General features: G+C 39.8%; 1 protein-coding gene across 1 annotated transcript; it reads right to left on the minus strand.

The window, feature by feature from the left end:
* Positions 1 to 1,533: 1,533 nt before the first annotated feature.
* Positions 1,534 to 16,168, minus strand: RP2 (RP2 activator of ARL3 GTPase). Its single transcript, XM_042460284.1, has 5 exons — positions 15,912 to 16,168; positions 7,762 to 8,427; positions 6,522 to 6,636; positions 4,635 to 4,720; positions 1,534 to 3,482 (listed from the first exon to the last, which is right to left on the minus strand). Exons 1-5 carry the CDS (start codon positions 16,086 to 16,088, stop codon positions 3,399 to 3,401), a joined length of 1,128 nt encoding a protein of 375 aa, XP_042316218.1. The 5' UTR covers positions 16,089 to 16,168; the 3' UTR covers positions 1,534 to 3,398.
* Positions 16,169 to 25,424: the final 9,256 nt, after the last annotated feature.

Genomic DNA, 25,424 nt, shown 5'->3' on the forward strand with positions numbered 1-25,424 from the left:
AGAATGTTATGGCGTACCACCTCCTCTCTAAACCAAAAATCAAAATACTCTGATGAAAATAAAAATACTACTATTGTAATAAAGTTCTTCAGAATTTCACCATAGCAAACTGTTCAGACTTAAAACACTGGTAAATAGTGATGGTGCAGGAGAACCCTCAGGAAAGGCTCCACGATTGCACAGAACCTAAACAGTTCTATAAGCTATATGTGCTGGTTGTGGCAAAGGTACTCAGAATAGTAGAGCTATATTCAGCAATAACACTCACACAATATTATACGACAGATCAAATGACAGACAACAGATGCTCTGACCAGTGTTAAGTAGCAAGTGTTATTCTACAGTATTCTATGGAACTGTTTAGGTTCTATGCAATAATTCTTGGATTTTCTATGAGACAGGGTGGGAACTATGAAGCCCTTGGAGCCCACACTGACCCTGCCAGTATTTGCCCACTCCAGTTTGGAAAACTATAATTTTTTGATTTTTTTCAGCTGGAAAACCCAAAGAACTCTTCATTGCTACAATATATTGATTCATGGCATCCACCTTGAAACAGCAACCTGTTAAAAAACCAACAACCCACAGTTCAAAGGTGATGGTGGTGATGTGGCATCACTTTTGGTGGTGCAAAAGGTCCTCTGAATAATAAACTACCACCTCATTAGAAGCGTTGAATACAACGCTTGAGCCACTAAACTTTCATATTTGTTGAGACAGAACATATTAGCTAGAATGAAACTGCAACTCTTAGATGGTATTTTGTCTGCTAGAACAGTTACAGGTGTCCATTTCATCTAACTTGGTGGACCCATTCAAGTCTTCCTTTCCATCTCAGAGGTAAAAATCATACCATACCACACCCTCATTGGTTTCAAACAGTACAGAACCTTTACAGAGGTAGAGAGGAGACAGGCACACAAAGCTCAAATACAAAAGATGTGTGCCATCTTCTGCAAAAGGAGATTTTTACCATATCTCATTCCAGTCAAATGCTGGTTGTTGTTTTGTTTTTTTAAGGGAACCAACTAATAACTAATTTCCAGAATGGACTGCTACTTTTGGTAGCCATTTGAACTCATTTCCCCCTAATCACACATATATGATCAGTAGACTGTACACAACTGTTTGAACAGTAAGAGATCACATGCATGGTCTGAAAGGAAGCCAAAGAATTGCTTCACACACGAGTTTGAACCTGATCTCTGGGCTGAGGGTGACTCAATTCCAACCTTGCATGAATGTTCCGAAAATGAGATATGTTTGACACAGGCATATCTATAATAGCAGCAACATTCCTTCTGTCAATGTCCAAGCCTGCCCTCCCTCACAATTTATTCCCCTATTATTTTTTTATAAATTTAGCAGCATCATATCTGGCAATTTCAGTGCTGAATGACTGAATACATGTGATCAGGGCACCAGATATTATTCCCTAGAATAATATATATTCTATATTATATGTTAGCAGTGTATATGTAATACAGGATCATTTTGATCAGAATGCATCATTCTACCTTAATAAATGGGCCATTTTTGTGTAAATATTTATTATAAACCACATTCCACAAGTGCTAGACAAGCAGTATATAAAAGCCATAACATACAAAACCCTGATAAAGCACTTACTGGCATATACTACCAAAAAAATAACAAAACAGTTTTACATTAACAACCAATGTTAGATAAGTAATATTTAATTCACAAATATTCAGAAACTATATAAATTCCTTCAATTTTAAAAATATAAAAAGAAATGAGGAAATGTCATATAAAACCTTCATTGATTGGAGGAATTGGCTCTCAATACACATTGAAGAGATTTCCCTTGATAAAAGTAAAAATCCTATAATCTTTATCCAGCATGAAAGTGCTATAACAGGAAAGAAACCCTTATTTACAAACAGAATATCTGGACAACACATATTCTTAGACTGCAGAAAGTAAACTGATAATTATACAATTTGTACATGACACCACAATTTCTACAAATTTCCACAAAGTTACAGTCCTTGTTGAGTATTATATTTACTCAGTTTTACTTAAAGCAAGCTGCCATTCCAGCTAAAAAAAAATCTGCTGCACTCATTGTAAGTGACACTGATTGAATCATCACATTAACTTCCAATTTAGTAACCTTATTATAAGTGACACTGATTGAATCATCAAATTAACTTCAAAGTTAGGGCCAAAACAGACTGGCCCAAAGGGGTGGCATGATGCCGCCCCTGTAAAAGCCGGGTGGGTGCCATGGCAACCGCACACTGTGGCCCCGCTCTGGTGTTTTGCCGCCACAAAAAAAAAGAAATGGTAAATAGTAACCGCAAAAAGGAGCACTGTCTAAATGCCATGACGCTACAGCACCATGAAGCTGGTGCACGTGCGGCTTCTTGGCAGCGTGGGGACGTGTGCCATCTGAATGCCACACACACCCCGCCGCCATGAAGCCACCATATTGTGTCAGTCTGTACAAGCCCTTAATAACCTTAATTTTAACATTCTAAACAAGCTCAGAGCCCTGCATAAACTTTTTTTTGTGCATCTGAGATTGTCATCTGCGTAATTTTAAATTTACAGATGACACAAACATACATAATAAAGTCATTAATCCTCCCAAAATTTTCAGGGAACATTTGGATATTCAGATGAAAGCTTATACTTCACATTTTACATAAGGAGGAAATCAGAAACGCAAGCATCTACCATATAAGCAAACCCTGCTTCTTATCGGCATAACAGATATTGGGGCTATATGAGCAGTAAGGGGGAAAAGTCTCTGAATTTGATGTTTGCATCAGAAGCAGAAGCACTAGATGGGTGCATCTAGAAATCTTATTTCTGAAGCTGTTTATCAACGCAGTGTAATTTCACCACCAAAGTTGCTAAATGATAAAAGACAATCATGGGACTTGTGCAAAATGTTAAACCCTCTTTTTTTTTTTTTTAAATGCAAACAAAAAAGAACAATACTGCCAAAGTTAAAAGCTTTTCAATCATGGATTTCAGTGGAAAAATTGATATTTTTCCCAAGATGATACCTCTATTTAGGGAAAGTACCTAATCTAAAAAAAGGTAAACTTCATTTTAGTTGCAAATTGGTTGCAACCTGACTAAAATCAATGTCAACCTGTACTAGCCTTCTGATTTCTGTAGGTGGAAATTGTTATCTTGTTATAACATATAGGTACCATATATAAAGAAATAGAAATAGCCAACTGCTTTAAAAATAGATTGGTGAAGGTTTTTGAATTGGATGGTGGTGTTATGGGATGCCTTCCTTTTTAAAAAAAATTTTGAGGAAAATATTGAATTCTTTTCCTTTAAAATATTTGACTACGATTTGAAAGTGCCATACAAACCAAATGTATATTTCAAGGGGATAATAAGATGTGTTTACTTCACATTCCCATCTGCATATCAGCAAAGTTATAAAAGTTGTCTACTTCTCTTGAAGCAGATGACTTGTCCTCAGATACAAAAACCTGTATTTCAAAATAGATAGGAAAAACAGAAAGAAAAAGTTAAACACTCACAATGCTCAATCTGACAGAATTCTATAGAAATGGATCACATTAGTAAACTATTCACATTATTAATCAATTATAATTTAAAAGTCTGACTATATCCTGACCAGAAACCAACATCACTGTTAACACTGAACGCACTATCAAGAAGTGATTTTGGCTTTGTTACATATGAAAGTATTATTTCTCAATAGAAAAATTCCATGGTCTTCGCCATCGTAATCTTCAAAACTGGCAATTTCAAGCACATGAGGTTAGGAGAGGGGAAATAAGGCTTATACACAGTTTATTATTCACTTCAACAGTCAGTGTCATGTAGAGGTTAGAACGTTGTATTAGGACCAAAGATCCCAATATTCAATTCTCTACTGTATCATGATGCTAAATAGCTTATAATAGATTAATCAATATAACACCACCGCCACCCAGGGTTGAACCACATCCATTGTATGTTGGCCTGAACTTTGGGAAAGTTAAGAAATATTCAAAGTGGTAATTTAAAAAAAATATCAGCTCAAAATTATTTTATATTTAACCAAATGATCTTGTGCATGGCTGAAGCAAGCTTGTTTTCTGCAGGTCCATAGATTGGAACCCAGTGCAACATACTCAAACTACAGGAAAAGAGATTTCACCCCAACATTAGGATGAACTTCCTGATAATAACAGCTATTAAGACAGTAGGTCTTTAAACAGAGGCTGGATTGGCTATCTGTCAGAGATGACTTTAACTGTCAGTTCCTGCATGGCAGGGGGTTGCACTGGATCACCTCTGTTGTATCTTCAAACTCTATGATTCTATGCTATTTCAGGGGAGAAAGTAACAGAGTTCAGCAATTCACAAAATACAGTGAACCCTGGGTATCTGTTAGGGTTTGTTTCCAGGACTCCCTGTGGATACCAAAATCCATGGATGCTCAAGTCACATTAAGTACAATGGCATGGTGAAATGGTATCCCTTATATAAAACAATAAAATCAAAATTTGCTTTTTGTACTTTTTTATCATTTTCAAGCCACAGAGGGATGAATCCATGAATAAAGAATACGTGGATATGGAGGGATGACTGTTTAATAATAATTTTAGAGAATGCTTAGGTCTGCCACTTACTTTAGCTCCACTGAAGACACTGGTAACAATATCTTGACAGGCTGCTACAGAACCATCTCCATTGAACTCTAGAGCAACAACAGGACCTAGAAAAATACATTTTTATTTGAGATTGCATCGATTTATGTCCTTCCAAAAATGGAAAGAACTTAGCTGCAGAATATATTCCTGTCTGTGTATACTCCATCCTGCTCCAGAGAGCTGGAGACCTAGGAGGACATATTTGAAGATGTTAAAGGCGCAGGGAGAGAAGACTGATGATATGATGTCAGGTGAACATACAGTAATTTTACGATATTTGAGCAACTAAGGCCATTACTGTATTCTCTTATCCTTTACAATAAAAACAAAGCATTATTTGAAAAAAAAAAACCCTCAGAAATTAGTTTAGTCTAACCACTTTAAAACTGAAGAAAACTAGCTAGTAGAGCTGTTCCTTGGATACAACAGTATCTATTCAATTTAGAACTAAATATTGCTCCGTTAAAGCCAATGTAACCCATTTCAGTGGGACACAGTCATCCAATTGCTTAATTTCAAGCAAAAGAGTATTTTACACTTTTGCTACAGTAGTTCTAGAAATTCAACAAAGAACCAGATTTACATTTCTGATTAGTCTGTATATGTTTAATATTGATAATTGCTCTAATGCAAAGACATAAAAATTATTAAAATCTTTCACCTAATATAAGCTTTTCAGATAGCTTTTAGAAAGCAAAAGTCTGCTACAGAGGAGCAAGTATTTGAGATCAATCTGTTCATGTCCAGTCTGTGGGGTTACTGGAATGGCTGTCCTACCAAAAGCTCTCAACCACTTTTTTTTTTACTGGTGGCTTGAGAGAATTAATTAAATAAAACTGTTGATGTTGTTGTGTGCCTTCAAGTTGGTTCCAACTTGGGGCAATCCTAAAGTGAATTTATCACAGTGTTTTCTTAGCAAGATTTAATCAAAGGAGGGTTACCTTTGCCTTCCTATGAGGTTGACTGTGTGAGAGTTGCCCAAGGTTGCCTAGTACATTTCCATTGATAAGCAGGGATACAAACCCTGGTCTCCAGGATTGTAGTCCAACACTCAAGCCACTACACCAGGCCTGCACAACATGCGGCCCACCAGAGGATTTCTGGCAGCCTGCCATGATTTGGGGAAACTTCATGTGGATGGTGTGGCTGTGAGCTAATGGAAATGCTCTCCACAAGCCTCCTCTGCTGCCCAGCCTTTACTCGTGAGTAGAAACCAGGCACCAGAGCAGGAAGAAGAGGGAATGTTCCCTGCAAGCTTCCTCTGCTGCTGAGACTGGTTGGGGTGATGGGGAGAAGCCTGCTTGCGCCTTGCCTAGGCTGGGAGGTGGGAGGCAGGGTGGCCAGGGGAGAAGGGAAAGAAGGAGCAGTGCTGCCATAAGTGCCTCCTCCACCACCACTGCTGCTCCTGCTGCTGCCACCACAGCTTTCTCAGAGAAGTGGGCCAGGCAGCCCAGTTGGGGAACACTTGAGGGAGGGTTCCTCCTCTCTTTTTCCCTTCCTGTCCTGCTCAGGGGGCTCTGGAGCTGGCAACAATGTGCTCCAGGGAGGTCTAGTGCTGCCACAGCTGCCTCCTCATGCATGGTTTGGGGCATGCAGTGGAAGTTGGCGTTTAACCCCCCCCCACCCCATTCCCACAGTTTACAACCTGTGAAAGAATAGCAGATTTTTCTTCTTGTTCTCATGTGTCTTCAAGTTGCTACCAACATATGGTGACCCTAAGGCGACCTTATCATGAGGTTTTTAAAACTGATTTTTACAAAAGTTTTGTGCAATAGTATTTCTGTTCTCATTATTCCTTGTCTTAGGAAGTCTAAAAAAATCTGAAGCAAAATTAGATACTTATGTGGTGTTTTAGAATAAACATACCTTTTTCAAGTAAAGGGATGAATTCAGATGCTCTTTGCTGGAACACTCGATGAGCATCATCAGATTTCATTGGAACTTCTTTGGTCTGCACCAGCCAAAAGCCTTTGCCAGTCATCTGATGAATTTTAACAGGAATCAGAAATCAGTATACAATAAGCAGATATTATTTAAAAAGTAATTTTGCATTCAGAAGCATTATACCGAAGCTATAAAAATAAATCATGTTTGCAAGTCACTCATTCCTTCCTATATTATTTATGCTACAACATCTTCCCACTAAAAGAACTTCCCACTAAACGAACTTCATCTTATCCTCAGTATATTATACTTCAGTTGGGAAATGTACAGCTGCAAAATTGGGAAGTATCAAGCAACAACAAGAACCCTGTCTTTACACAATTCAGATACGATCTGAGACAGGAAAGCCATAAAACAGATTGTCCAGTACTGGGAAGGTTAGGTTATCTCTTTAGACCATGAAAATCATTCTAAACTCTTTTCCTGTGTTAATGTCAAACTAGATTCTCTTAAAATGCTTTTAACCATTCATTGGCTTTTACTAGTCAGCTGTCATGCATCCTCTGAGAATCAGGTATACAGTATATCAGTTTCAGACACTTATAACTAGCACTAGCAACTCTCTACAACTATGTATGCTTACTGTGAAGTAGGGTCATTATTTATTAGCCCAGTGAATAGAAGTAACAAAAACTAAACTATCCCAGATCTAGAATTTTATACTGTATTAGATTATCCAAATCTACAGAATTTTAACTTTTCAGAACACCAATACACATCAGTTACAAACTAACAGAAATCCATGGTTGCTGTCTCAGCAGCAACAGTCAACCCATATCCCTTATCCTGATATTCCTGGAACAAGCTTCAAAACTACATTAGAAGAATTAGGAACAGGATGCTCCATTCACATAGAGCTATCCAACTGTCCTTGCACTTGATTAGATGGCTTTCAGAACATAAGGTAGCCTACAGGCAAGATCATTCTATCAGGATCCTGAGACATCCCCCTTCAAATCTTCACATCAGCACTCTGCAAAGCACTCTACTGTATAGGAAAACAGGGACAGAGTAGCAGTATGTCACTGCAAAGGGTGGCTATACCAAGTGTGTTTTCTCAGCAGAATTTAGAATCCATACAGATGTTCAGCACTTTAACTGTGCTCTCTAGAAAGTAAAGTTTTCAAAACAAATGTATTAGGATGTACAAATTGCTTCTTACCTCATCAATTAACTTTCTAGCATTGGCAGTTGTATAATCCCCAGCAAAGAATATTGCAAGGCAGGACTCCTCACTGTGTTTGTGATGCCGCCCCTGTGTTACTGGAATAATGCTCCGGTTGGTATCAGTTGAGATCCTGACAGCTTTCAATTCTTCAACAGCTGGCAATGGTACATAATCCTGAACTGAGGCATCTTCAGCTAAAAGACTCCAGTTGTTCTCCCCCGAGACTGGTGTGAAGTCATGGATATTGCTCCAAGTGTTGTTAAAGATGCTCAGCCCAGCATCTTTCATCTGAAAAGCCAGCTCTGGATAATAGTACTGGAAACACCCAAACTTCATACCCGTAGATGATTCAATAATGGGTTGGGTGGCACAGCACAGAAACACTTCCATCTTTCTGCAGTCCCGGGTACGAAACTGTTGACAAGCCACTACACATTTACAATCTTTGCAATCACGAAAAAACACACTACCTTTGACAGGTCCCAAAAAGATTCGGCAACCTGTACAGTCATCGATGGTAATTGTAGCAGAATGGTCAAAAATGTAGATATTGCAGTTTTCACAGTCCTGAATAACAAATTGTTGACCTGCAACTTTCCCAGGTAAACGTCCTACTGTTTCATCCTTGAGTCCAGAAAACATGTAATCTTTGGGATCAATCTGGAAGAAAGAGACTCCATTAGTAAGAGAAAATGTTTGATAAGTAAGGGGTGCCCTAATGTTAGACAAGTCATGAAGAATCTAATATTTTGGTGAAGACTCTTCCTTCTGTAGATGGAGGTAATATGCTTAATTCCCATGATAGAGAAAAATCAAAGTCTATGTATCTTATATTTGGAACAAATGTCATTATCTGTTTTTGCATACATTTTAGAGTAAACTTTAGAAAAGCAAGTCTTTCAATGACACTAATATAAAAAATGCAAGGAAGTAAAACTGTTCTTTGACAAACTCCTTAAAGAACATGCAAGATCCTAAACCAAACAGAACGCTAATTTAGCCCAATTAGATAGTGGCATGAAATGCAGTGTATATACATATCACTTCTGTGGCCCTTGTGTATTGATCAACAATAAATTTTAGTAGATCAGTAGCAAATTCACACTTAGAATCATAGAATCATAGAATTCTATGATTCTAAGTGTGAGTTTGCTATCACAGTAATGTTAGAAAATGAAAAGTGGAGTGAGAGTCCTGTTCTTTAAGGATGTAGCTCCAATAATAATAATAATAATAATAATAATAATAATAATAATTATTATTATTATTATTATTATTTATACCCCGCTCTTCAGCCAAGGCTATCAGAGCGGCTTACAATTTGTAAATTAGACATATTCAGCTATAGTATTTGTTTTAATCACATATCACATTACAGACAATGGCCTGTTACAGACTGCCAAAATAAAGCTGCTTCGGGTCTCTTTGGATATATGCAATTTAAATGATGCATGTATCCTAAGAATCCGGAAGCTGCACCAAAGCTGCACTCCAGTGCTTAGGAATGGAGTGTGGCTTTGGTGCGACCTCCGGACTCTTAGGACCCATGCATCATTTAAATAGCAAACCTCCAAAGAGACTCGAAGCAGCTTTATATTGGCAGTCTGTAACAGGCCAATGTCAGGCCACAAGGGATGTGTTGTATTCTAAAATATGATTATAACCAGTAAATCTGATTGTAACCAGGAAATGGTTACAAAAGCAAAATGAGGATCCCAGACTTGCCATTCCTTGGTGCTCTATATTGTCTATAAAATGAAAAACTAGTATTGTATTATGTTGTTGATGTGTAACTTCAAGTCATTTCCAACTTATGGAGACCCTAAGGAGAACCACCATGGGATTTTTCTTTGCAAGGTTTTTTCAGATGGGGTTTGCCACTGTCTTCTTTAAGGCTGAGAGAGTGTGACTTGCCCAAGATCACCCAGTGCGCTTCCATGACCAAATGGGGGTTCAAACCTTGGTCTTCAGAGACCTAGACCTATGCTCAAACCACTAGAACATGCTGGCTCTCTTACACCATTTACCAAACAAAACTGAAATACATGAAAAGTGAAGTAAGAGCTGTGTTAGTTGTCAAAGTCCCAAACAAGAAAGAAACTGTTCTACAATTGGCAGAATAATGCTAATAATGACAGACCAACCAATTAAGCTGATCAGTGTTACCTATGAAATACTATCCATTTTTGTTCCCTTTTCACATTCTCCACACTTTGTAATTGATAATTTCAAGAGCACAGCTGACACACTGCAAAAGTTTCCAAATGGGAGGCATGTTAGTTTGTTGCAGAGCAAAAAATAACAATCTTACACATGCTCTCAGCCTCAAGGGAAGGCAATGGAAAACCTGCTCGGGCTCTAAACAAATCTTGCCACAAAAACCCCAATAGGTTTGCCTTAGGGTCACTATAAACAACGCAAACAGCTCTTTAATGACTAACCAGTTTAATTGAACAGAAGCTTTAATGGACCAGAGCCACAAAGCATCAAATAAAACTTGTTTTTTCTTTTAGCAGCAAGAATACTCCTTTATTTTTGCTCCCACCTAGTTTAGCTTCCTCAAACATCTATCAATTCCTTGAAAGAAGAGAAAGCAAAATCCACTTATGAACAGAGGCCAAAATCAAACCTAAGGATTGTACACTGCCACCGTTTACACATAAAGTAAGATGTGGAATGTATGCATCACTTGTAAAAACAAGCTAACATCAAAAATATGCCGGGAAAGACAGAATAAGTGGCTTGGAACTTGAATAAAAACGGTCCATACTCCAACATTTTGCAGCAGATCCAGTTTGAAAAGCATCCATGATGAATCTTTTAGTGCTAGGTTACTTATCAAGGCTCCTTTACCTTAATTCCAACCCTCCCCCAGTGTCTTAGGACATATTAAACTATGGCTTGATGTAATCCACTTGAAGCTTTAAGAAGGGCATTTCACCACAGTTAAATATAAAAACTGACAGACTATGGGCATACATGGATGTATAATTGCTTACAATTAGCTTGTTGTTGTTTTTACCTTCTTCTATGCTGGGAAATCAAAAACAATTCATAAATCTATATATTTAAATTGCAGCCATATCCAGTCCTAAGAATTCAAAACTAGCTAAACACATGTGCTGCCTGGAAAAGTACAGTTATATCTTTGAGGTCACCTCATTTGGATTTTGTTTCAAAACTAATTTTGTTGTTACATTAGGGAATATTATGCTCCCAAACAAATGGCAAAGCAATAAATAAATAAATAAGCAAGCTACCTATTTTTAACTTTCTCTAGCAATACACTACATGAATATTACTTAAAAGTGAAAGCCATAGAGTACTTTGAGAATATTCCATCTGGAACAATTAGTGCCTCTTGTGCATAAGCAAAAGTGTTTCTCCACTGTTCAAATTTAATTTGACAACTTGCATTGCCTACCCATCCCTAGGAAAGTTGCTATCCAGATAAAGAGCATCCCATAAATGCCAGGGTTTGTGGTCATATGCCTTGGCAATTTTGACTTCCACCAATCCTATTATATGTAGAGTTTTCTTGGCAATATTTACTGGTAAGACATTTGCCATCACCCTCCTTTGATGCTGAGAGAGTGTGTGACTTGCCTCAGGTCACCCAGCAGGTTTCCATGGCTGAGCAGGTACTTGAACCTGTGTCTCCCACAGTTCCAGCCCAGCACTCTAATCACTGCATCATGCTGGACCCACCAAGGGTACTTCATATAAATAGTCAAACAGCAACATTCATTCACTTTAGTAATTAGCCTAAGTACTACCATTGATTTCCTATCCCTTAATTTGCAATCCTTTGTGTTGTTATTGCTGTGTGCTTTCTGACTTACAATGGCCCTAAGGCAAACCTATCATGGGATTTTCTTGGAAAGGGGGTTTGCCTTTGCCTTCCTCTGAGGCTAAGAGAGTGTGAATTGCTCAAGGTCACCTAGCAGGTTTCCATGGCTGAATCACTGGGATTCAAACCCTGATCCCTAGAGTCCTAGTTTAGCCTTCAAACCATTACACCACATTCACTCTTGACACAATCTTATGTGAGTGCTGTGAATAGATGGATAGCAGAGTAAGGAGCAAACAGACCACCCCTTTGCGCCAGCTTGGAGATGGTGTCAGAGCGCTGCATTTAGACACCACCCCCAAGCCAGCGTCACGCCACCCACCCGACCACACGGCAGGCAGCTTTGCAGCGCTCCTGTGGCATGGCGTTTATATGCTGCAGAAGCGCCATATAGCCACAGCAGAAAAGCTGGCTTTTTGCCAGCTCAAAAAGGAGCTGCATTTTGCTGCTTCTTTTTTGTGCTGGCAAAAAGCCAGGTCGGGGATGTGGTGTGTGGTTGCCATGGCTCCAACCCAGCATACAAAGGGGCAGCATCAAGTCACCCCTTCAGGGCTGTCTGTTTCGGCCCTATGTCATTCTGTCTTCAGATATACTGGGTTTTCCCTCCTCAATGAATCAGGTGTATCACTAGTCCTCTAAATGAATGGATTTAAATTAAGGAGTACATAGACTAGTTAATGAGAGTAAGCAATTATGTCCAAGAACATACTCTATTATTTCTCCCTTCAGACTATCAAGTACAAGTTTGGCTCTGACATTGTCTTTTCCAGAAATAGAAGGTACTGGATCTAACACACGAACAACTACATTCACATGAATTCAGATCCATCCCACAACAAGCAGAGACAAGCACAGGTGAACTGAAGGGAGGACTTGGGCAATTTAGACAAGGCAAAAACAACATGAAAAGGCAATATTTAAAACCCACCATCTTAATATTGCAGTAATAGCCATTTAAAAAAAATCACACTTCTACTATGTTCCTTCTCACAACCATTCTAAATTCCTCCTAGATGTTACCACACTGTCATTTTGGGAGAAAGTAGGTACAGATATTATGTGCTCATTTCAGTTATTTGTCCAACCTGGTAAGAGCTCACATCCCATGAGATCTTTATAAGATTCCCATTTTCTACTGTCTTTGGCAAACATGATTTTAGATCCCTCCCTCAGCCCACTGACATCTATCCAGTTTTGCTGACACCATGAAGCAAAGCTCCTTCCATTGCCACAAGAGGAAGTGAGTCAAAGACTGTAGGGAAGTTCTCTTTAGTTCAAATCAACACTAAAGAACATAATACAACATGATCCAAATGTTCCATATTTAGATATTTTTCGACCGTCCAATCCACAAAACAACTAAACAAAACTATTGAACAGGCCAGGAAAGGTGTAACTTAAAAGAGTGGTTTACACCCTTTACACAAATCTGGAATCCTCTGGGAATGAGAGCAGCTCTTGCTACTAGCTGCAGCCTCAGCTCCATCCCCAAGGTTGTTGGGGGAGAAATAAAGAGAAAGAGAGTAAACCATTATTGCCTTCCATTGACTACAGAAGATTATGCGGATACGTTCTTAGTCAGGAAGCACCACCATGAGGTTCAATTAAATCCCAGAGTAACAGCTGAATCAAGTGTATTGCAGCAGCAACCACTCAGAAAAGTAGTGGTACCTCAACTATTAATGCGTATATGGCACAAACATTTTCTGAAATGGAATACAGTTATAACGTATGAACAAAAGCACCTCTGATGCATCTGATGATGTGAGCTTATTCTACAAGTGCACATGCCACAATCAGACTTGAAGATATTACTGTCTGAATATTGTAACGGTACGCTCAAAGAAAAGGAGAAGTTGGGACATTGCATTTGACTACTTTCTCAAGAAATGAGCCAGCGTGGCACAGTGGTTTGAGCCTTGGACTAGGACTCTGGAGACCAGGATTTGAATCCCAGCTCTGCCATGGAAACTCACTGAAGTCCAAAACACACCGCAGAAATAATCCAGTCTGAGAGCACTTTAACTGCCCTGGCTGAATGTTAAGGGATCCTGGGAACTGTAATTTGTGAGACATTTAGCCTTCTCTGCCACAGAGCTCTGGGGCCACAACAAACTACAATTTCCAGGATTCCCCGTCACTGAACCAGGGCACTTAAAGTGGTATCAAACTGGATCATTTCTGCAGTGTGTTTAATGCCTGAGTGAACTTGGGCAAGCCACACTCTCTAAGCCTCAATGGGAGATAAAGGCAAACCTCCCTCCAAATAAGCATAGCCTTGAAACCCCTGTGATACCGTCACCATAAGTTAGGCAGGACCTGAAGGCCCACCACAACAACCTTCTTAAGAATAGGAGGCTTGAGTGGTGGGCATGTTCCCCAAAAGTCTGGGGAAAGGAAGTACCTGCAGTTGCTTACAGCAAATATTTTGTATTCCCAAATATACCAACCGCATTTCCAATGCCAATCTACTTCTGAGGCACTCAGTCTGTGAGCAAAATCACGAGGACCCTAAGTTTAAGAAATGAAATACATCTCCGCATCAAGGGATAAGGAGGGAAAAGCCACTCCTATTAACCCTTTGAGTACAGACAGGTGATTCAAAGAGCATGCAAGACACACATCCTTGAGGGCAGGGAGGCAGCCTTCGAGGCTCACAGTTCCCCAAAGTGGCACCACCCACACCAGCCCTTCAGAAGAGAAAGAACAACGCCTGGTGCCAGTCACAGCAAAGCTAACCCTGGATGCTGTCACTCAGAGCCAGCCTTGCCCTTTGGGTCAGAAAAGCTGGGGCTCAGCTGGCAGATTCTTTAGGGCAATTACAAAGCAACAAGTTATTGCTTTGTTTTTTCAATAAGCCCTTATGATCACATTTCTGGTTATGGGCACTAGGCACTGCCCTACCAGAAAAACCTGAGGTTCAGGTGGAAGGCGTTTCAGAGCAATTGAAAACAGCTTTTGGAAAATAGCCCTTATGATCACATGTATGTATAAATACACTGTATATATGTATACATAAATATAGTAACTATATTTATAATTATGGATATTATAAGTGGTTTGAGCATTGGACGATGACTCTGGAGACTGGGGTTCAAATCCCAGGTTAGCCATGTAAACCCACTGGGTGACCTTGGACAGGTCACACTCTCTCGGCCTCAGGGGAAGGCAAAGGCAAACCTTCTCTTAGGGTCGCCATAAGTCGGAAACGATTTAAAGGCACATAGCAATAAGTTTCAATTTATGACTTTGGCTACAGGAGCCCAAGGTGGCATAGAGGTTAAATGCCAGTACTGCAACCACTCACTTACAAACCACAAGGCTGTAAATTCAATCCCAGCCAGGGGCTCAGGGTCGACTCAGCCTGGCATTCTTCAGAGGTCACTAAAATGTGTACCCAGCTTGTTGGGGGCAATTAGCTTACATAGTTTTTTGTCCTTAGAGACTCCTTCGTGTGTACAAAGTAATATATAAATGAAGCTGCTATTGCTATAAGTGGCTCTGAATTCATGTGGTCCTCAATCTGGGGGTCACCTAAGACCATCAGAAAATACATATTTCCCATGGCCTTAGGAACCAAGACATCTAAGGCCTTGGGGGTCACCACAAAATGAGGAACTGTATTAAAGGGTTGCGGCATTAGGAAGGCTGAGAACCACTGGAAAGACTGCTCAGCGCAGTTATGAAGCGGTATATAAACGAAGCCGCTATTGCTGTCGATATACTGGGCAGAGCCTTAACAGAGAAGCTGAGGCTCCAGTGGCAGGGTTTTCAGGAGAGCTGTTGCTGCTGCACTGAAATAACTACGCCCTTATCATCCCAGGTGTGACTTTGAGCACTAGGCACCGCCCTGCAGGGAAATAAGATGGTGATATTAAATTAAATTAAGCACAATTAAGGGAATATATATATATATATATATATATATATATAATTTTATATTTATTTTATAATTTATTTTTATTTATTTAAATACTCATTTTAAAATAATAAATTAATAAAAATAATTAATAACGAAAAATACAAAATAATTAATTAAAAATAATTAATGATTTTAAAATGATTAAAAGAATAATTATTCTTATGACCTGGGGAAGTAGTAGCTATGTAAAAAACCCACCCCCTGGGTGACCTTGGGCAAGGCACACTCTCTCAGCCTCAGAGGACGGCCATGGCTAAAAGCCCTTAGGGTCGCCATTGGGCGAGAGCGAGGCCCGGAAGTGACGTAGGGAAAAGGGTCTCCCGCCCTCCTCCTCGCAGGAGAGGAGCGGAGTGGCGGAATGGCGGCGGCTACCTTGGCTCTCTGGTCCCAACTGTACTGCGGCTGCTGCTGCTGCTGCTTCTCCTTCTCCTCGCCCTCCTCCTGCTTCTCCTCCTGCGGGAAGGCGGTGCCGTCGGGCTCTCCGTCCTGGGCGCGGGGCTTGGGCTCCTTGGCCTGCTTCCTCCGCTTTCTGGAGAAGAAGCAGCCCATGGCCCCGCCAAGCGCCCAGACTCCCTCCGCGGCCGAGGCAGCAGCAGCAGCACAGAGCGCGCGCGCCAGACAACCGCCAACTGCCGCCCCACTAGGCCCCGCCCTCGCCTTTTAAGGGCACCGCTTCCGGCTTCTCCGGCCGCCCCCGTCTCCCAGGGCGACGGAGCACGCCCGCCCTCTTCCGGCAGCGCCCCACCAATCGCAAAGCCGTTCTTAGGATCATACCCGTCAATCAAGCTCTCCTGGCCAATATGGACACCTCTTCGCCACGCCCCTTTCCCTCAGTTCCTCAGGGAAGACAGTCACAGGGCCCACACTGCAGGAGCCTCACAGTTTGACATGGCTTTGGGGCTCCTTCCATCATCAGCATTGTTCTTGTTTGCCACAGAATAAAACATTTATACTTATATATATGTATATAAAACACACACACACATACAGTATATATAAATAATTGCACACACACATATACACACACACACACATATATTTATTATACATAAATAATGTACCTGGCATTTTATCCACTGAATAAAACATTTATCTCTATTTCAGTAATATAAAATATTAAAATACAATGAAATGAAAGAACCACACACAGACACAGAAAATGCAGAATAAAACAACATAGGCTGCATCCACACAGCACAAATACTCCAGTTTGACACCACTTTAACTGTCATGGCTCAGTACTCTGGCAGAGAAGGCTGAATGTCTCACAAAACTAGTGTCTAGGATTCCCTAGCACTGAGCCAGAGCAGTTAAAGTGGCATCAAACTGCATTATTTCTGCAGTGCAGATGCAGCCCTGCTCAGTACACAAAATCAATTACAGTAAAAATATAAGCATTACTCTGAAATTCCAAAAGTTTTAGAAAACAAAATAGTTTTCAATTTGGATTTAAAATTAGCAAGGAAAGGAGTCATTCACAGTTTTTCAGGGAGACAGTTCCTGGAATTGGGAGCATCAAGAGAAAAAGGAGGAAGCAGAGCCAAGGAAGAGGAAGCCCTTGGCTGGAACTGGACAGAACAGCTCTCTGACAAAGAAGGCTACATGTCTTACAAAACTACAGTTCCCAGAATTCCATAGCATTCAGCTATGGCAGTTAAAGTGCTGTGAAATTGGATTTTGTTTGCAGTGTGGATGCACCCCAGTCTATTTTAATTCCCTTCACCCTAAAACTGAGTCATGAAAGTGAATGTCTATGAACAATAACACTAAGGATTTAGCGCTAATCTGCTGAGAATGTGCAGATAATGGCAGGAAGGGTGAATTCTGTACATGCTCAGAAGCATGGCTGCCACATAAAACACAAAGAAGGATCAGCATTTACCACAGAAGGCAACTAAACCTATGAGGACACTTTCAAAAAACTAGTTCCTTTTCAGATTGAGTGCTTCAGAAGTGGATTGGTATTGGAGATACAGTTGTTATATCTGGGAGTTTAAATAATTTGTAAGCAACTATTTCCTTTACCTGGATTTTTGGGGAACTTGCTTACCACTTAAGTATTCTGTTCTTAAGATGGTTGTTGTTAAGACATTTTATAGCAATGTCTTACGATCTAATGAAGGGCAGTACTTTAAAATGCACTCATCTAGTGTTTGCTTTTCTACTAAGAGCAAGTTCTGAAAAGTTCTCTGCCAGATCAAGAAGGGAATGAGAGCCAATAAAACGCACATACTGTTCCATATATTCACCCCCAAATTCAATGTACTTGGCGCATCATTTCTCAAGTTTCTTTAAACCTTCAAAAAAAATCTGATGTCTGGTTGCTGAACTATTGCTCCACTGCTGCTATCACCTCTGAATCATTTGAAAATTTCCTTCCTTTCAAAACTTTTTTGGGGTTTGGAAACAGGAAATAGATGAGCAAGATCTGGTGAGCAAGGTGGATGGTCTATGCACTCATACTCCAAATTCATCAAAATATCCATCATCTTGCCAGCCTTGTGAGCAGACACATTGTCCTGCAAAAAGGGGACACATTTCCACAGCTTCCCTCCCCATTTTTCCTTCAGTGACCCCTTTAATTGACACAGCAAATGTAGAGTAATATTCTGCCCTTCTGAAGATAATCAGTCATCAAAATACCTTCCTAAAAACTGTGGCCATGACCTTTCCTTCTGATCTTTGAATTTTGAATTACTTCAGCCACGGAAAACCCACATGCTGCAAATGCAAGGACTATTACTTGGTCTCCAGATCATAGTGATGTACTAGATGTTTCATCAACTGTAACAAATCCTTCATAAAATTTTAACACAAAACCACGCAAAATGCTGCAAAATCAACTTGGAGATATCCAAGGTATCCACTCAATTTTGGCTAGCATTCAAACAGTTCGGCACCCATTCGACTGACACCTTCTGCATAGCCAACTGCTCATTAATTATAAACCCAATGCAGTCCTGGGATATCGCTAGTGTCTCAGCCATTGTTTTAGCTGAGACTGGCTAATTTGCCAAAATCAGGTCATGAACATGCTAAACAATTTTAGGACTTGACAGTGTTGAATGCCTCCCACATCTTGGTGTATCTTCAGTCTCAAAATCTCCACACCGAAAATTGGCATACCACTTCTTCACAGTTGAGTATGAGTGGACCTGCTGCTGACCCAGAGCAGGAGGATGTTCCAGAGCCACACCTCTCAGAGACAGACCAGAGTACAGTGCCAGCTCTGACAGAGAGTCCTGCCCATTCAGACACAGAAGACAACTTACTCATACCTACCTTCGCTGAATGGAGACAACAAAGGGAGAGCTTGAGGAGGTTGCAGAGGATTAATAGGATTGATCATTGAGCAGCTGATCTATAAATTTGCAGCTGTGCCCTCCAGGAGTTGTATTATATGACCTCCCTGGCTGCCTGTTGTGTTCCTGAACATTCTGCTTGACCTAGACTGTGTTGTTGATACCATTTACCTGACTTGGATATTGCTGAACTCTCTTGCCGGACCTGCCGCATATGACTGAACTCTGTCTGGCACTTAAGATTTTGCTTCCTAAGCAAAGTACAGTGGGCCCTTGATATCTGCTGGGGTTTGGTTCCAGTATCGCCCATGGATACCAAAATCTGTGGATGCTCAAGTACAATGAAATGCAATAGCATAGTGCAATGGTGTCCCTTATATAAAATGACAAAATCGAGGTTTGTTTTCTAGAATTTATATACACTGGTACCCCGGGATACGAATGCGCTGCCTTACGAAATTTCTGGGTTACGAAAAAAATCCATTCAAAAAAACTGTTCCGGGTTACGAAGGTTATTTCAGGTTACAAAAAATTTTTTGGTGCTTTTCGGCGCTATTTCACACGAAATCGCGGCTTTTCCCCATTAGCGCCTATGGCTTTTTCGCCTTACGAAGTATTCCGGGTTACGAAAGCGGCGGCGGAACGAATTAATTTCGTAACCCGGGGTACCCCTGTATTTTAAAAATATTTTCAATCCATAAATGGTTGAATCTATGAATAAAAAATCCATGGATATGGCGGCCGACTGTAAGTGCTGGACTGTAAGCTGTCCTGCTACTTTGCTTGCTCGCTAGCTGGTCCCATGTCTCTGCTATTAGCACCCAGCCTTTGGTTGCCTGGATGGTGTTTGGACAGACAGGCACTTGTCACTCAAGTGTTTCCATCAGACACGCATGGATTTCCTTTGGAGTTTTCTTCAAAAAGAACAGGAACTTCATGATAGCCCAGAGTTCAGCACATGAAAATTTCACACTGCCCATTGACATGGTTCTATCAATGACCTGGAAAAACTCAGAACTAGAATCCTGCAAATAGGCAACTGGCAATACAAAATAATATTCTTCCAAGCTACAGTGACAAAATTACACTCAAATTTTGAAAGAGTGTGTCAGGCCAATAACTTTTCAGCCCTCCCTCATATATAAAATGTATAGATTTTCTGTAAAGGGTTACCATGAAGATATACATGTAAAACTACACAGCAAATTTTCCTCAGGCTAGAGGAAGATATTAACGAAAACATTACGTGTGTAGTAACAGCTGCAGTACCACATTGAACTCAGTAAATTATAAATGTAAATTCAAACAGCATGACCTTAGTACATTTTAAATACAAATACATACACTGAACAAAGATAAAACTGCTATGTTGACTCACAGAAGTCTAGACTGAATTACTAAAATTTTACATTTATTCAATGTTAGTAATTCAGTCTAGACTTCTGTGATGCAGCATTATCTTTGTATTACAACAAAATGCTGTAATATAAATCAAAAGGCAGTCAGAATTAAAATATGGCATCTGCCTACCTAATAAAGACTACAAAAGCTTAAGGCAAATACAGATTATTCACTTTCAAAGTGCTTCAAGGCTTTGTTCTTTTGCTGTAGCAGATGAATGCAAAAATCCAAACCCATATGCCTAATAACTATGTGAAACCTTGAAATACATTTTGAACCATTATGTTAAAATTAGGTAGTTGGCAAGCATACAGTTTTGAAGAGCTACTGTAAATCCTTTAATGCATTTAAAAAGAAATATTATGAGAATTTCTATTCTATCCCTCTACTTTCTGCAGTATTAGTTACCACAATTAATTTGATTCTGACCCTCTGATTGTTGAAAAGCAAGTTATCACAAGGTGACACATATCATCCTAGGCCAGTAATGCCTGGGTATATTCTACATTGGACAAACAGGACAGTCTCTATGCAAGAGAACTGATGGATACAAATCTGATATTAGAAATGACATTCCAAAAAAACCTAGTTGCAGAACTTTTCAACCTCCCTGGACACACAGTGAGAGATTTTGAAATTGTGGTTCTTGGACAAGGAAGTTTGTCCAGGACAAACAAGACAAAGAAAGACTAGAAAGAGAAACAGCTGGAAGGAATCATATTCACCAATTCCAATCTATTAGCAGAGGAAGAAACAAAGACAATGGGTTTATGACTCTAGAGATAAATTAATGCAAGAGTCCTCACTATTGCACATATTGCACAGATTCTTTGAGATTGGGCGGGCTATAAATAAATAATTTATTATTATTATTATTATTATTATTATTATTATTATTATTATTATTATATGACAGAAGGCATCTTCTCAGGGAAGGTTTTGATTCCAGGGAAACCGACTACAGATTTATTGCTTTCACACATCAATACTAACTGACTACTCAATACTAACTGACTACTATAAAGATCTGAAACACCTGAACCACCACCCTTTGTACCAGGCCTTAATATCATTCTGTGCTTCATCTGAAGAGGTGGGTTTATTTTCATGAAAGCTCATGCTAAAATAAAATAGGTTAGAGCCTTATCTCATGACAAAACAAAGACCAAATCAAGAGAGAAGCGGCTTTGTCCTTGCCTCTCCACATACCATCAAAGCACTTCGATTCTCTTCCTGAGGAAGATGGTCATAAAAGCATTTTTTTTTTGTCACCATGAAAAATCCTTTTGACAAAAGGCATGTTTTTATGGCTTTAGGCAGGAGAATGGAAGTGCTACAACAGAATGTAGAGAGGCAAAGCAAAAGCCACTCCTTTCTTGGCTCTTTGCCTCTTGACTTTCTCTTTTCATGAGATAAGGCTCTTTCCCTCCCTCTGTACCACAAGATCCTGTGTGAGACAAGCAAGGTACAGCTAGGCAGCTCAGACCCATGAGAAGGAAGCAGAGGCCACCTTGCTTCAGCTCCGAGTACAATGTCAAGAGACTTATGACTGTAAAATTTCTCACTGTGCATTCTTTTCTTCTCTGCTGCTGAAGCAATAACTCAAATAGGGAGTGTTATTTGGGTACAAACAATGGGGTCAGTTCCCAGTGACTGTGATTGTCTTCCCCTTTTGCTAAATCTGGACACCCAAATCCCAATTCTGTGTTAAAGATAAGATGACATTACATCTGCTGGCTGAATTATCACCACTTTATATTTGGCTGACTGCTGGTTGGCAGTCCAGAAAAGTCTGGCTGAGGTTCCATTTTATATTTATTTATTATTGTTATTTATTTAGAGTATTTATATTTCTGTTCAGCCACAAAGGCTCCCAAAATAGGTTACTGATTGCTAATTGACAGTTCCTTGCCCTTGGCCTTACAATCGAAAAAGACATGTCACAAAAGGAGAACAGAATGGCAGTGGGGAAGAGGATCAAGTCCAGCAGATACTGCCAGTTCTTCTCTTCCTCCAAGGCCAGGGCAGTGGCAGTTGGAATGGAAGGAGGACCCTTCATCTGTCTCTGGGGCTAGGTTTTTCTTTCCCTCCAAGGCCAGGGTGGTAGTAGTTAAGATGGAGGGAGGGCCTTTCATCTGCCTCTGGGGCTAGGCATGGTGGAACTGTGCCTGCCTCTTCTTTATAACAAGAGATTTTTCCTGGTACCTGTTGAAACTTTGAGTTGATTGTAGAAAGCAATAACTCTTCGAGCTAAATGAAAAAGCAAAAGCAAAATAGCAGTAAATTGAACTAAAAGAGACAGAAAGATGGAAATATGGTGCAGATTGCATAAATGTACTACATGATTTCAGGTTATACGTGTCTGTTTATCTGTAATGTACTATTTCTCATTGATTTCGATATCCCTTCTAAACATGTTTCCATAAGATAAATGTTTCAAAACCAAAATCAACCAGTGCTCTCTCATTTAGAACAAATAGATCTTGTACTATTGTTTTTGCATCTTCTCAGGGAATTGGGGAACATGCAACAGTAGAAGCAACCTGTAAATGTGATCCAAGTATACGGTTTAAGGGACTTCAGTTACCTTTCGTACATAATATACAATCCTGTTATTATTTAATCCAAGCCCATCATGTTATAATTTCAGTGGACATACAACCCCATTTTGTGTGTATTCAGTGAGAAGTATTCCCTACAATGTTCACTACACATGGTGCATTATAAGTGCACTTATGTAGAAATAACATACTTAATTTTGCATACAATTGGACTACACACTTGCTTTATCCCTTTTGTCTAGACTCTGCACTAACTGGCATTTTCATAGCTTAACTTTGTATGTACACTCAAACATCAATTTAAAACCAAACACTGCCAGCTAACAAATGAATGATTTTCCTTAGTATGAATTTACTCAACAGAATACACAGTAAACATGACAATTCTCTTTGGGAAATGCAGGTAGAAGACTCCAAGGAACTAGTTACTCCAGTTGTTGATAGTAAAAAAATATCAAGGGAGAAGAGAGAGGAAAACAAATATGAGCAATTAATAATCTAAAACAACTGATTTAGGGTGCAATTTTATACCCAATAACCTGAGAATATGCTCCAATTAACTCAGTAGATAGGAGTATACTAGAAACTCTGACCAGAGCTCTGGAATTGCAGGTGGTGTTGGAAGCGATTTTGAATGAAGTCAAAGTTGATAAAAAAAACATTTAGGCCCCATACAGACAGGCCAAAATAAAGCTGCTTCAGGTCACTTTAGAGATATGCTGTTTAAATTATGCATGCATCCTAAGAGTCCGGAAGCCATGCCAAAGCCACAATCCAGTCCTAAAAACTGGACCAAAGCTTTGGCGCAGCTTCCGGACTCTTAGGACGCATGCATCATTTAAACAGCATATCTCTAAAGTGACCCGAAGCAGCTTTATTTTGGCAGTCTGTATGGGGCCATAGACTCTGGCTTCAGAATAAAAACGTATAATATTACATGCCTGGTCTGTTGCATATTTAGTTTCATGGCCATTTAGTAAAGTTTCTTGTTCAAAAATTGTAATTAATATATTTTATTTTCTATCCATCTAAGTAACCTGATTATTCACACAGTGGTGATGAAATGCCTTATGCTACAATTTTACTACTGTAAACTTGTTACTACCAATTTATATAAATTTGCCATTTATGAAGGAGTCAGAGCTGTACAGTAAAAAAAAAATACAAAAGATGAAGGTTTGATATAGCAGTTCTACACCCCTGACTGACAACTCTCATCAGTAACAGATACAGGGTCCTTCAGGGATGGCCCCAGAAATCTCTAGCTCCCTTCACAGAGAGTTATTTATTATAGTGGTGGGCAACTTTTGGGATGGGGGCAAATATGCTCACTACTGCCTTCTATTTTATTTATCTGTTGAATTTATATCCAGACTTTGTCCCAAGATGGTATTAAAAGCACTTCCACTAACAAAAATCTATTTCTGCTGGCATTATATCTACTATCACTACCACACTTACATACCAGCAGTTTTGCTAGGAAGTATGTCACATACATTATTTCCTAGCAGAATCAAAGTCCCAGCAACTCACTGGGAATCCCGTGCTTCTTGAAAGCAAGGCACGCAGCACACAAGCTCAGAAGGATTCCTAAGATTTTTGTCCCATTTTCCCCCTTTATCCTCAGCGCATTTCAATTTTTGCAAATTAACTTCAGTGCAGGAGTATTTTGCACTAAATAAACAGACTGGCCAAAATAAAGCTGCTTCAGGGACACTTTGGAGGTATGCTGTTTAAATGATTCATGTGTCCTAAGAGTTCGTAAGCTGCGCCAAAGGCACGATCCAGTCCTAAGGACTGAAGCGCAGCTTTGGCACAGAACATGTAGGTAATCTAGGCAATTGGGACGCAAAAGTAGGAAACGAGCAACAACCAAACACTGTAGAAGAATTTGGCCTAGGAGCAAAAAATGAAGCCTGAAAATGACTGAGTTTGTGAAACCAACAGTTTGTTAATCACAAAGATATTCTTCAAGCAACCAAAAAGACAATTATATACCTGGACATCACCTGATGGCCAATACAGAAATAAAATAGACGAATTGATAGCAGAAGATGGAGAAGCTATTTTCTCTCTGCAAAAACAAGACCAGGAACAGACTGTGGCACAGACTATGAACTGCTAATATAAAAAAAGAGAGTAAGGCTAAAGAGCACTAAATCAAGTATTGTGCCAAAGCACAACCTGAAGAACATTGCGGTATAATTTAAATATAATGTTAAAATCGATTTGCACTGTTAACTGGGGGCTAGCAAAATGCTCAACTGCAGCCAGGAGCACTGTAGGAGAAGAATGCACAAAGATACTATCTGCAGCAAAAAAGAAAGTGAAGCCTCACTGGATGACAAATGAAACTCTTCAAGCAGTCAAGGACAGATAGAATCATAGAATAATAGAATCATAGAGTTGGAAGAAACCGCAAGGGCCATCCAGTCCAACCCCATTCTGCCATGCAGGAACTCTCAAAGCATCCCCGACAGATGGCCATCCAGTCTGTGCTGGATGGGATAAGAAGCAAAAGGGAGGAAATGACAGAAATAGGGTTCAGTGACCTGTGCACAGAGACAAAGAGACCTACAGTGGTGCCTCGGGTTACGAAATTAATTTGTTCCGCCATTCCT

Source organism: Sceloporus undulatus, chromosome 3, assembly GCF_019175285.1.
Source record: "Sceloporus undulatus isolate JIND9_A2432 ecotype Alabama chromosome 3, SceUnd_v1.1, whole genome shotgun sequence".
NCBI lineage: Eukaryota > Metazoa > Chordata > Lepidosauria > Squamata > Phrynosomatidae > Sceloporus > Sceloporus undulatus.

Coding starts and splice junctions, on each gene's coding strand:
- RP2 (XM_042460284.1), bottom strand. CDS start 16,088: ATGGGCTGCTTCTTCTCCAGAAAGCGGAGGAAGCAGGCCAAGGAGCCC. Junction 8,428..15,911: donor GTTGGGACCAGAGAGCCAAG/GTAGCCGCCGCC, acceptor TCTTTCTTCCAG/ATTGATCCCAAAGATTACAT. Junction 4,721..6,521: donor CATCCCTTTACTTGAAAAAG/GTATGTTTATTC, acceptor GTATTTTTCTAG/GTCCTGTTGTTGCTCTAGAG.